The 14103-nt window shown below is 45.2% G+C and overlaps 1 protein-coding gene across 7 annotated transcripts in view; it reads left to right on the top strand.

Moving 5' to 3' along the window:
- GALNTL6 (polypeptide N-acetylgalactosaminyltransferase like 6) overlaps positions 1–14103 on the top strand; it is a 927841-nt gene that overhangs the window by 882969 nt on the left and 30769 nt on the right. For 5 of the 7 annotated variants that reach the window (XM_074951157.1, XM_074951160.1, XM_074951159.1 and 2 more), the window contains 3 exons: positions 1822–1938; positions 4697–5105; positions 11384–12039. In XM_074951157.1, the coding sequence (XP_074807258.1) occupies positions 1822–1938; positions 4697–5105; positions 11384–11814 (957 nt within the window). In that variant the 3' untranslated portion in view covers positions 11815–12039. Of the gene's footprint in view, positions 1–1821; positions 1939–4696; positions 5106–11383; positions 12040–14103 lie in introns of those variants that run through there. The other 2 variants (XM_074951162.1, XM_074951163.1) reach the window with 1 other exon arrangement.

Below are 14103 nucleotides of genomic sequence, written 5' to 3' on the forward strand. Positions count from 1 at the left end.
CCATAAATTCTATCTGCCTTAATACCTTCCTTCTTGTGGAGGAGAAGGGACCTGTAGAAATCAAGATTCTCCAGTATCATCTTATTCTCTTTAAATTCTTTTCAAAGGTGTTCTGCTAATTTAAATCACAGAAGGGCTAAAGGGATGAGTTCTGCCCATTTTCTTCTTTATTCCCTTCAAATTATTTGTCTAGGTCTGAATCATCCTTCCATGTTAGACGTGACTCCCTTTAGAGTCTATCAATGCTACTCCTGGAGCTGCCTGCAGGAATTGAGAGAGAGAGATTTCCTCCATCCTCTTAGAGAGCTTAATATGCTGCTTAGCTCCTGCCTGCCTGGGGAGTCATCAATTGTGTTCAGAACCTAAATTCAGATTCCCAATATGGTCACACATTACAGTAACACTAGACAACTATTTCCCTTGCAGACATCTTAGAAACTAAAATAGTAATTGTATATAGCACTGTACAAACAATAACTAATTAACCCTCAGAACACTATTCGAAGGTAGCTAGATAGTTACTATCATCCCCATTTTACAGAGGGAGAAACAGAGGAATTAAGTGTCTAATTTAGTGATACTCAGGCTGAGGCTCAGGAGCCACAAGTGGCTCTTTAATGTCTCTCTTGAAACTCTTTGCAGCACATGATATTAAAACACTGTATGATTTAATTGTTAACCAATCTAAGTTATTAACCAATCAGGATGCTTTTACAATGTTGTTAACCAGCTGTAGTTGATAAAATAATAATACTTGGTCAGTTATTTTGCTGTGAGAATAATATATATATATATATTAGGGCTGTCAATCTCAGTTAACGCATGTGATTAACTCAAAACAAATTAATGCGTTTTTTTTTAGTGAGCATTAATCACACACCTCTGGAGATGGGGCTCAGCAGCAGCTGGGTGGGGAGGGAGGCACCCCATTGCCTGCACCATCCCCTCCCCGCTGGACAGGGCCGGTCCGAGGGGTGGCAAAGGGAGCCACCGCCCAGGTGCCCTGCACCGTCGCATGCCTCTGGGGCAGGAATGCCCCTCCTCCTGATGCTTTGCTCCACTGCTGCTCCTACCTCCTACCTCCCTCCCATGGAGCCACCCCTGGCCAAGCTACTTAGGACCAGGAGCCTGCCTCCTGTCTGCTGCGCAGAGTGGGGGTTGGGGAGGTGGGCTGATGTTGGGATGTCCCTTTCCTGCCACCCATGTATGCGGTCACCGCTGAGCAGGAGGTCAAGGAACAGGGGGATCCAGTCTGCTGCTGGCTCAGAAGCGAGTGCTGCTGACAGCAGCTGCTGCTGGCTGAAAAAGTGTTCAGGCTCATGAGTGCTCTGCTTAAAGAGATAGCACTCCCCCAACACACACACCCACAAGCACTGGAACTGTGTGTGTCTGAGCTTTAGAAAACTATCACCCTGAATTCTGATAGAGGTTCAAACAGGAGATTCCTCTGAATGAACTTGATCTTGCTTGCTTTGTTGGCAGGAGAGGAACAATCAAACTAAACTTTATCCTCCCAAGATTTCTTTTTCATTCCAGTCCTTATACCCCAAACTATTCTAATAAAAAACGTAACCTCAATTTCTTTACAGAATTTTTCAAATACTGGAGCAGAGGAAGGAATAGATCACTTCCCGGATACAGTCTCTTCAGCCTCTCTGCCACATACAAAGCCCCATTGATGATACATAAGCAATGTGCTTATAGCCATATCTCTAGTTTCTGACTGAACCAAGACAGAGTCAAATCTCAACATCCTCATCCTCACAAGTCCTATTCTGCAGCCTGCTGTATAATGTGAAATGTTGCTGCTTGGTTTTGCAGATTCGAAATGTGGCAGCCAATCTCTGTGTGGACAGTAAACATGGGGCCACAGGGGCAGAGCTGAGGCTAGATGTTTGTGTGAAGGACGGCTCAGAACGGACGTGGTCACATGAACAGGTATTTTAATGACATAAAAATGCAGCGTAAAATTGTTGCTTCTCTTCCCCAGATTCTAAAGACTTTTCTGAGGTTTTCTCCTCCTCCTAAGTCTAAACACGGTGTGGAATTTTTAAAAATCTGTTGTTGGCCTTAATAGCTTTTACAAAGCAAACCTTAATATTACCTTAGGTTCTCCGCTAGTCATCTTTTTTGCTGTTTTCCCCTAGCTTCATTTATGGAAAGAGGAGTTATGCCCAGAAGTTCTTTAGGCTTCCAATTTTTGCTTAGTTACACAAAAATGTTGACTTGATTCATTTAGCTCTCAGCATTTCTGAAAGTAGACATGTTTGTCATGAAACATCCACATCTGTATTATAAAAGAGCAGAGGAGCCTACCAGACATGTCTCCTTCTTGTCCCTTCAGCCGAATAACCCTAATGACTGGAAATGAGATCAAAAGATTTCAGATATGGTGGATTCAAAGTGGGTCAGGTCAATGGCCAAGAAAATGATCTTAGCAGCTGTGCTTTAAATGAATTTTGGGTAGAAGGAAGCAATATGTATTTCCAATAGTAACCATATGGATTCAAAGAGGCCAGAAAGGAAGAGGTAGCAATCAAGAAAAGAGATAATTAATTAACTATCAATCATGTTTATTAGGACAGTGCCTAAGAGCCAATCAATAATTGTGCTAGGCACTGTACTAGTAGGTAGTCTCTTGCCTGAAGAGTTTACAGTCTCAATACACAAGGAGGGTGAACCATGTGATGGCAACAAACATTGTGTTAGTTCCCAATATTTGGGGGGGGGCTAGAGAGTTTACTTAGGAGGGGATAAGCTAAATGGAAAGGGAAGACAAGCGGGTGAGGAGGACAGGTCAGGGGAGAAAGAGGTAAAAGGGGCAAGTGAAGAGGAATAAGGATGAGGTAAAGAGACGGAGGGAGGCAGAGGGTTGGAGCAAACAGCCAATCTGCACAGGGCAGAGAGAGTGCAGTCAAAACTGTAGGAAGTTCTCTGAACACTGAAAGATCCCTGGTTTGGCTGCTTCCACTACTACCATTATTGGTTGGCCAGCTGCTCTCTGCTATTTTTCTCCAAGGCCATATGCTGAGGAGGAGCGTAGGGGAAGGAAAGAGGGGAGGCACCACTTGGGTCATAGTCCCTACACAGTCCTGAATCCAGGGAGATTCTGTGGGTGGGTGGGCGGGCCTGGCCAGAGCCCCATTTTGTCCTCTTCCATCCCAGTGCAACAATCCTTCTTTGGCTTCTTCTGCTCCTACTGTTTGGAAACGAAGGAAAGAAGGGTGCTGGGATGGTACTTAAATGAGTTGGGGTAAAGAGACAGCTTTTTGAGAATGGGGGGGCAGATGAGGAGGAGAGAGAGAAGGTTGAGAGCAGTGGAGACATGAGAGTGAGGCCAGGAGGTTAAGGATTGATTTGATCAGTCTATAAGTATTTATATGGAGAACAGAAATTTGATAAGGCTCTTCAATCTAGCGGACAAAGGTATTAAAAAAAAATCCAATGGCTGGAAGTTGAAGTAGATAAATTTTGACCAGAAATAGGGTGCACATTTTTAACAATGAGGGAATTAACCATTGGAACAATTTACCAAGGTTTGTGGTGGATTCTCCATTATTGTATTTTTTTTTAAATTAAGATTGGATATTTTTCTAAAACAGATGCTCTAATTCAAACAGGAATTAATGCAGGGAAGTCCTATGGCCTGTGTTATATAGGAGATCAGACCAGATGATCACAGTGGTCTGTTCTGGCTTTATAATCTATGAATCAAAGGAGGTCAGGCAAGGATGCTAGAGGGGGTGCAGGAGAAGACACAAGAAACTTGGTGACAGGGGAGAGAGTTTGTTGGAGGAAAGAATCAGAGGTGCCAACTTTGTGATTTCTCCAGAGGTGTTGGACCCCAGTCCTGCCTCTTCCTGCCTCCGCTCCTTTCCCTCCCCCCTGCCAGTGCTTCCTGCATGCCACTGAACAGCTGATCACAGGCAGACGGGAGGTGCTGGGGGGGAGGGAGAGGAACTGAGCGGTGGGGCCTGCCGATGGGAGGGTGGAGGGGGAGGAGCTGATCCACGGGGCTGCCGGTGGGTGCTGAGCACCTACAGTATTTTTTCTAGGGGTGCTGCAGCCCCAGAGCACCCATGGAGTTGGTGCTTATGGAAAGAATAGTGGAGAAAGAGAATGGAACTGATCTTTTAAGAAGACAGCTAGGCCTAGAGGTGCTCAGCCCTGGTCTACAGTAGGAGTTGAGGTCGAATTTAGCAGCGTTAAATCGATTTAACCCTGCACCCGTCCACACGACGAAGCCCTTTTTTTTTTATTTAAAGGGCTCTTAAAATCGATTTCCTCACTCCACCCCCGACAGGGGGATTAGTGCTGAAATCGGCCTTGCTGGGTCGAATTTGGGGTACTGTGCACACAATTAGACTGTATTGGCCTCCGTGAGCTATCCCAGAGTGCTCCATTGTGACCGCTCTGGACAGCACTCTCAACTCAGATGCACTGGCCAAATAGACAGGAAAAGGCCCGCGAACTTTTGAATTTCAGTTTCCTGTTTGGCTAGCGTGGCAAGCTGCAGGTGACCATGCAGAGCTCATCAGCAGAGGTGACCATGATGGAGTCCCAGAATCGCAAAAGAGCTCCAGCATGGACTGAACGGGAGGTATGGGATCTGATCGCTGTATGGGGAGAGGAATCCATGCTATCAGAACTCTGTTCCAGTTTTCAAAATGCCAAAACATTTGTCAAAATCTCCCAGGGCATGAAGGACAGAGGCCATAACAGGGACCCGAAGCAGTGCCGCGTGAAACTTAAGGAGCTGAGGCAAGCCTACCAGAAAACGAGAGAGGCGAACGGCTGCTCCGGGTCAGAGCCCAAAACATGCCGCTTCTATGATGAGCTGCATGCCATTTTAGGAGGTTCAGCCACCACTACTCCAGCCGTGTTGTTTGACTCCTTCAATGGAGATGGAGGCAACATGGAAGCAGGTTTTGGGGACAAGGAAGATGAGGAGGAGGAGGAGGTTGTAGATAGCTCACAACAAGCAAGCGGAGAAACCAGTTTTCCCGACAGCCAGGAACTGTTTCTCACCCTGGACCTGGAGCCAGTACCACCCGAACCCACCCAAGGCTGCCTCCTGGACCCGGCAGGTGGAGAAGGGACCTCTGGTGAGTGTACCTTTTAAAATACTATACGTGGTTTAAAAGCAAGCATGTTTAATGATTAATTTGCCCTGGCATTCGCGGCTCTCCTGGATGTACTCCCAAAGCCTTTGCAAAAGGTTTCTCGGGAGGGCAGCCTTATTCCATCGACCATGGTAGGACACTTTACCACTCCAGGCCAGTAGCACGTACTCGGGAATCATTGTAGAACAAAGCATTGCAGTGTATGTTTGCTGGCGTTCAAACAACATCCGTTCTTTATCTCTCTGTGTTATCCTCAGGAGAGTGATATCATTCATGGTCACCTGGTTGAAATAGGGTGCTTTTTTTTAAGGGGACATTCAGAGGTGCCCATTCCTGCTGAGCTGTTTGCCTGTGGCTGAACAGAAATGTTCCCCGCTGTTAGTGTTGTACCAATAAATTAAAAACCAGCAGGATCTTATTAAAGGGAAAAAGGCAAAATACCACATTTATTGTGAATACAGAAAGAATCATAGTAAGCAGTTAGTTATAGCTATAACATTCCATTCAATCTCATATTTCTTCACACATTCATTCATATACACACACACACACACACACAGGTTCTGCAAGGTTGTTATCATAGTTACCAGCCTTAGAGTTGCTCATGCCAAGCCACTGGCCAGGTGGCCTGGACATGAGGAGGGAGCAGGGCCTTGTCAGATGCTCATCTGATGCTCCTGGAAGTTGGTTTGCAGAATCAGACCCCAAAGTTCTCACTTTTTAAGAGTCTATTTTTATAGGAATTTCTTCCTATGCCAGTCTATGGGAATTGCTTCATCATGCTGTTGCTGAATCAATCAGCAGATAGCACATTCCTGACGGCTCCAAGAAGTTATCTTGTTCTTTGGTTCTCCCATTCTTGAGGCTGTTGGGTGGATTCCAGTCTGCCCTCCGGGGGTCCTCTGGTTATTTCCACTTGACGCCTTCTTCAGCCGATGGACACTGGATTCTTAGGCTGGCACCTCCCTGATCATTCAGTTGTTATCCACACCAAGCATCCGTCCACATACATCCTCTATCTCTATTTTAATCACAATTGTTAATACAACAAAAGGGCGGGGAGTCTCTGGGTGCTGTTTCTGTTGTTAGAGTATTGCTTTGAGTCTTTGTGAATTGCTTTGAGAACAGACTCTGTCTTAGAATGTACTAACACAATTAGCAGCTTGCAAGTTTCACACATAGAGGGAGAGAAACAGTACCAAAACCCAAGAGACCTCTTAATTAGTAATACCCTGGAATTTAAACTATGGGGAATCAAACTCATTTGTGATTTTAATACAGAACTTCTTTAATAGGATCCAACATAATCCCCCTTTTGACACTAAGATTTATAATCGTCAGTGTCACTTTCTATGTAGCCTATTCAAGAGAAGGTACTGTGAGGCAATTTGAGTTTGTGATTCCAATTCATGCCACATACACGATCCTAGTGATGTATCTTTACTACAAGGTTCTGGGGCAACAGGCAAGGTGAGGCACACCCACTTTTGAGGAGTCCATTCGGTACAACCTCTAGTGTCCAATAGCTTCCCTCCCTCCCCAGCCCACTGGCTCGAGGTCCAGGGTAGCCAGAAGGATCCCATGTATAATATGGGGAGTGGGCTAACCTTCAATACCTTTGCCTCCAGGGACTGTTGGTGTGCAATTTTGACAACAATTTCTCCCGTTAACAAGTCTGGTTTTACAATACTGGAAACATATTGCATCCATTCATATTGATAAGTGTCAAACAATGATCTCTTTGTTTTTTAACAAATGCATCAAACCTTAATATTTCCCAATATGACCCAGAACATTTTGTGTTCCAAAGTAGCTAGTGCAAGTATCTGCATTTCAGTGCATCCCATAGCTATGGCTGTGTAGTTTCCTATTTCTAAATTTTTTTTTTTTCTTATGCATAAGCCATGTGGTAGTATTAAGCCATTGCCAAAGATTCCATCGGGCTTTTAGGTTACCCAGACCAATTTGGACCAAGTCTACATTGGCATGTACTTGTTTTTGTGTCAGGCTGTCCTGTAGCTGGGACAGCTTAATTTATTTTTAATTACCTGCAGGTCTTTAGTATTTTTTTTTTTTTAAAACACACAACAGTGCTAGCAACAAGACAAAACACAAGACAACACATAGAACACAAACCACAGTTTCTAGTAGATTCATAGTATTGGGTTGCTCTTCAGCTGGCATCAGCTTTTCCTGATTTTCTGAAAGACAAAAAGAACATGTTTCTACCCCTTTTGGGGTGGCAGATTATTGCTTAAAATATTTCTTTTACAAATATCCTTGCTGATTGCAGGCAAAACAGAGGAATTGCCCCCACATTTTCCTGTTTTTGTTCTATAGGCAGGCCAGGTTTCAATGGCTTTTATCTTTTAAGGGTTATGGGGAAATTATTCCACTATTTAGTCATTAAATCCCTGAGGTGGGGTACCTCAGTTTCCCTTCTTATACAGCAGACCAAGTTTATAATGTTTTTCCTGCTGTGTTAAGCTTTAAGTTTATTTACAGGTAATAGTTGAGAAGCATCATTACCATACAACCTTAAAGGGTTTTTCCAAAAATCATACAGACTATACGTTGTTACAGGGGTACTTATTATCATTAAATTTATTAAAATTATCTTGTTATCCCATGCCTTTTATTTAGACAATTTGTTTGCTGACCAGGTATGTCCTTTATCTGCAGCTCCTTTGTGCTGCTAGTTCTTTCCTTCCTTTATCATTTAGGGTAATTTGCATTTTCACAGAAGCTTCCTGCTTTTGGATTTAAAGCCATCAGCAGCTCGGAGACTCTATCTTAAAAGGGACACAGTCAACTTTCACCAGAGTTTTGATTACTTTTAACTTCTGCTTCCAAAGCACACAGCAATCTGAAAAAGAAAACCCAACCTATTGTGGCTCCCTTTGGAGCCCTAATGGCATTTTAATTAAGTAGCATGGTATTTTTGCATTTCTTTTGCCCCTTCTACAATATACCCTGCACATGTTCTGGGGCAAATGCACATTCCTTCCATAGTTTAATCTTCTATAACATTATCCAGATCCATTTTTACATAAGGTGTCACTATTTCTTTTTTTGCTTACAGAGGTTTCATGTACCTTTATCAAAGTGACAATCTGATTACTCAGAGCCATTTTAAGACTCAGTGTTTCTAACATTGCTTCTTTTTGTTTTGTGCACCTCACCCCTGCTGTTGCTTCAGAGGGGCACTGTCTTTAATTTTTTTTTTGTACTACAACTCTCATCTGCTATTTTGTTACAAAAACAAACAAACAAAAAGAATCCAGAATTTTTTTTTTATATTCTCCTGATTTTGACTGCACTGCTGCAGCCACAACTTAAAAACATTTTAAATTTTGTAAAGCATTGAGTTACCTTTTAAGGGTTAAATGCCAAATCCCAAAGCCAAACAACACTAATTACCTGTGTCTAGCAAAAAGGTCTGTCAGTTTTGCAACTTTGAATTAAAGAGTCAAATGGATTTTTAGTGGCATTATTTAAAACAAAAACAAAACCAACTGGTCCTTAGAACTTTACATATTTACACACACAGAGATAGATACATACACATTTTCTTTAACATCCCTTCCACACTGCTCTGGTTTTTTTACATCTTACATTCCCTTTATACATTTGAGGCAGCTAAGTTCCAATAGAATCCTCTTATGTTCTTTTAGCAAATTTGACTAAATTGTCCAGTCAAATGATTTTAATCAGATAGTTTATTTTTGCCTGGCTAATTTACAGACATTCCTTTGGAAAAGGGCCCATTTTTCTTTCAGAATGGCTGCAAAGAAACCAAGAATGCTCTTTCTTTAACACTTTTCCTTTTTAACATTTTCACAAAGTTTAGCTGCTTAATTCCCTCCAGCCTCTGCAGAGTTAACTTTTTTTTTTTTTTTTTTTTAACTCTTTATCTTTGTAATTATGCCTGGGGGTGCCATACATAGGACCTTCTCCCCCTTTAGCTGCCTCCCTCCAGCCTCTGCAGAGTTAACTTTTTCACTCTTTTTGTATTCCTGGAGTGCCTCTTTCACTATTTTCAGCTGGCTTTGGGTATTTGTAGCCAGCACCTTCCAATTGTCTGCTCCCTTTTCCGTTTGTGCCTTTTCCTCTTTACATGAAGACAAGCGGAGGGAAGAATCCTTACATGCCTCACACAACAACCAAATTGCTGCTGCATCTCTTTTGGCAGCACTAGAAGGTTTGTATATGAGGATATACTGAGCCAATCTATCCTCTAGGTCCGAAATAGTGCAGAGATCAGCTAGGGCTTGTTTAGTCCAAGGACTGTGCCCAAATTTTTGAAGGTTTTGTTTAAAAGGTGTAATTTCTTTAACAAAAGGTGAGGTTGGAGTTCCTTCTGACTCCATTCCTCCCTCTGGTACTGGCTTACCCTGTTTTCTTTTAAACATCTTAACATGGATATTTCAATCTCTTTGTCACTGCTGGTATTACTTAGCAAGTGACACAGCCTAGATTCTGAAATCATAGCTTAATCTATGCGTTTTTCCCCTGCTACCTTCCCGGAGGCCAGCAGGTCCCCTGCTACCTTCCCGGAGGCCAGCAGGTCTGGTTAACCTATTTCTCCCTGCTACCTTCTCGGAGGCCAGCCGGTCCGGTTAACCTGTTCTTCCCTGCTACCTTCTCGGAGGCCAGCAGGTCCCCTGCTACCTTCTCGGAGGCCAGCAGGTCTGGTTTAATCTGTTTTCCCTGCTACCTTCTCGGAGGCCAGCAGGTCTAGTTTAATCTGTTCTTCCCTGCTACCTTCTCGGAGGCCAGCAGGTCCCCTGCTACCTTCTCGGAGGCCAGCAGGTCTGGTTTAATCTGTTTTTCCTGCTACCTTCTCGGAGGCCAGCAGGTCCCCTGCTACCTTCTCGGAGGCCAGCAGGTCTGGTTTAATCTGTTTTTCCTGCTACCTTCTCGGAGGCCAGCAGGTCCCCTGCTACCTTCTCGGAGGCCAGCAGGTCTGGTTTAATCTGTTTTTCCTGCTACCTTCTCGGAGGCCAGCAGGTCCCCTGCTACCTTCTCGGAGGCCAGCAGGTCTGGTTAACCTAATAGAAATGCCTAGCTCACTAGAGCTGGCGGTGTGCACACCAATATTTACAATAACTGAGGTTTTTTACCAATATTCCCCCTTTCGCAATTCTCCACCAAAATGTTGTACCAATAAATTAAAAACCAGCAGGATCTTATTAAAGGGAAAAAGGCAAAATACCACATTTATTGTGAATACAGAAAGAATCATAGTAAGCAGTTAGTTATAGCTATAACATTCCATTCAATCTCATATTTCTTCACACATTCATTCATATACACACACACACACACACACAGGTTCTGCAAGGTTGTTATCATAGTTACCAGCCTTAGAGTTGCTCATGCCAAGCCACTGGCCAGGTGGCCTGGACATGAGGAGGGAGCAGGGCCTTGTCAGATGCTCATCTGATGCTCCTGGAAGTTGGTTTGCAGAATCAGACCCCAAAGTTCTCACTTTTTAAGAGTCTATTTTTATAGGAATTTCTTCCTATGCCAGTCTATGGGAATTGCTTCATCATGCTGTTGCTGAATCAATCAGCAGATAGCACATTCCTGACGGCTCCAAGAAGTTATCTTGTTCTTTGGTTCTCCCATTCTTGAGGCTGTTGGGTGGATTCCAGTCTGCCCTCCGGGGGTCCTCTGGTTATTTCCACTTGACGCCTTCTTCAGCCGATGGACACTGGATTCTTAGGCTGGCACCTCCCTGATCATTCAGTTGTTATCCACACCAAGCATCCGTCCACATACATCCTCTATCTCTATTTTAATCACAATTGTTAATACAACAAAAGGGCGGGGAGTCTCTGGGTGCTGTTTCTGTTGTTAGAGTATTGCTTTGAGTCTTTGTGAATTGCTTTGAGAACAGACTCTGTCTTAGAATGTACTAACACAATTAGCAGCTTGCAAGTTTCACACATAGAGGGAGAGAAACAGTACCAAAACCCAAGAGACCTCTTAATTAGTAATACCCTGGAATTTAAACTATGGGGAATCAAACTCATTTGTGATTTTAATACAGAACTTCTTTAATAGGATCCAACATTAGCCACGGGGAGGGGGGAGGGACTAGCCACGTGCTGGGGGGAGGCAAAATGCGACCTTGTAACGAAAGCACATGTGCTATGTATGTAATGTTAACAGCAAGGTTTACTGTGAAAGAGTGTACCCATTGTTCTATAAAATGTGTCTTTTTAAATACCACTGTCCCTTTTTTTCTCCACCAGCTGCATGTGTTTCAAGGATCACAGGATCTTCTCCTTCTCAGAGGCTAGCAAAGATTAGAAGGCGAAAAAAACGCACTCGCGATGAAATGTTCTCTGAGCTCATGCTGTGCTCCCACACTGACAGAGCACAGACGAATCTGTGGAGGCAGACAATTTCAGAGTGCAGGAAAGCACTAAATGACCAGGAGGAGAGGTGGCAGGCTGAAGAGAGTAAGTGGCGGGCTGAAGAGAGGGCTGAAGCTGAAAGGTGGCGGCAGCGTGATGAGAGGAGGCAGGATTCAATGCTGAGGCTGCTGGAGGATCAAACTAATATGCTCCAGCGTATGGTTGAGCTGCAGGAAGGGCAGCAGGAGCACAGACCACCGCTACAGCCCCTGTGTAACCAACTGCCCTCCTCCCCAAGTTCCATAGCCTCCTCACCCAGACGCTGAAGAACGCAGTGGGGGGGCCTCCGGCCACCCAGCTACTCCACCCCAGAGGATTGCCCAAGCAACAGAAGGCTGGCATTCAATAAGTTTTAAAATTTTAAACTTTTAAAGTGCTGTGTGGCCTTGTCCTTCCCTCCTCCACCAACTCTCCCGGTGCTTCTCTCCTCCACCACCCCTCCTGGGCTACCTTGGTAGTCATCCCCCTATTTGTGTGATGAATTAATAAAGAGTGCCTGAATGTGAAGCAACAATGACTTTATTGCCTCTGCAAGCGGTGATCGAAGGGAGGAGGAGAGGGTGGTTAGCTTACAGGGAAGTAGAGTGAACCAAGGGCGGGTGGTTTCATCAAGGAGAAACAAACAGAACTTTCACACCGTAGCCTGGCCAGTCATGAAACTGGTTTTCAAAGCTTCTCTGATGCGCACCGCGCCCTCCTGTGCTCTTCTAACCACCCTGGTGTCTGGCTGTGCGTAACCAGCAGCCAGGCGATTTGCCTCAACCTCCCACCCCGCCATAAACATCTCCCCCTTACTCTCACAGATATCGTGGAGCGCACAGCAAGCAGTAATAACAGTGGGAATATTGGTTTCGCTGAGGTCTAAGCGAGTCAGTAAACTGCACCAGCGTGCCTTTAAACGTCCAAATGCACATTCTACCACCATTCTGCACTTGCTCAGCCTGTAGCTGAACAGCTCCTGACTACTGTCCAGCCTGCCTGTGTACGGCTTCATGAGCCATGGCATTAAGGGGTAGGCTGGGTCCCCAAGGATACATATAGGCATTTCAACATCCCCAACGGTTATTTTCTGGTCTGGGAATAAAGTCCCTTCCTGCAGCTTTTGAAACAGACCAGAGTTCCTGAAGATGCGAGCGTCATGTACCTTTCCCGGCCATCCCACGTTGATGTTGGTGAAACGTCCCTTGTGATCACTAGTGCTTGCAGCACTAATTAAAAGTACCCCTTCGCCGTTTATGTACTCGCCGGCTTGGTGCTCCGGTGCCAAGATAGGGATATGGGTTCCGTCTATGGCCCCACCACAGTTAGGGAATCCCATTGCAGCAAAGCCATCCACTATGACCTGCACATTTCCCAGGGTCACTACCCTTGATATCAGCAGATCTTTGATTGCTTTGGCTATTTGCATCACAGGAACCCCCTACAGTAGATTTGCCCACTCCAAATTGATTCCCAACTGACCGGTAGCTGTCTGGCGTTGCAAGCTTCCACAGGGCTATTGCCACTCGCTTCTCAACTGTGAGGGCTGCTCTCATCTTGCTATTCTTGCGCCTCCGGACAGGGGAAAGCAAGTCACAAAGTTCCATGGAAGTGCCCTTACGCATGCGAAAGTTTCGCACCCACTAGGAATCGTCCCAGACCTGCAACACTATGCGGTCCCACCACTTGTTTCCCGAGCCCAGAATCGGCGTTCCACAGCATGAACCTGCCCCATTAGCACCATGATGCCCACATTGCCAGTGCCCGTGCTTTGAGAGAAGTCTGTGTCCATGTCCTCATCACTCTCGTCACAGCGCTGACGTCGCCTACTCGCCCGGTTTCGGTTTACCAGGTTCTGGTGCTGCATATACTGCTGGATAATGCGTGTGGTTTTTAATGTGCTCCTAATTCCCAAAGTGATCTGAGCAGGTTCCATGCTTGCCGTGGTATGGTGTCTGCACAGAAAAAAGGCGCGGAACGATTGTCTGCCGGTGCCCTGACGGAGGGAGGGGCGACTGACAACATGGCTTACAGGGTTGGCTTACAAACCCTGCTTGGTTGATTTGTCTGCTGCCAAAAGGCAATAAACTGCTGCTGTGTAGCAATGCAGTACCGCGTCTGCCAGCACCCAGGAGACATACGGTGACGGTTACCTGAGCGGGCTCCATGCTTGCCGTGGTATGGCGTCTGCACAGGTAACTCAAGAAAAAAGGCGCAAAACGATTGTCTGCCCTTGCTTTCACGGAAGGAGGGAGGGAAGGGGGGGCCTGACTATATGTACCCAGAACCACCCGCGACAATGTTTTAGCCCTATCGGGGATTGGGATTTCTACCCAGAATTCAAATGGGCGGCGGAGACTGCGGGAACTGTGGGATAGCCACCCACAGTGCAACGCTCCGGAAGTCGACGGTTGCCTCGGTACTGTGGACACACTCCGCCGACTACATGCACTTAGAGCATTTGTATGGGGACACACACAATCGACTGTATAATAACGCTTTCTACAAAACCGACTTCTATAAATTCGACCTAATTTCGTAATGTAGACATACCTAGGCACCTAACTCCCACTGAA

This window comes from Natator depressus, chromosome 4, assembly GCF_965152275.1.
Source record: "Natator depressus isolate rNatDep1 chromosome 4, rNatDep2.hap1, whole genome shotgun sequence".
Taxonomy (NCBI): Eukaryota; Metazoa; Chordata; order Testudines; family Cheloniidae; genus Natator; species Natator depressus.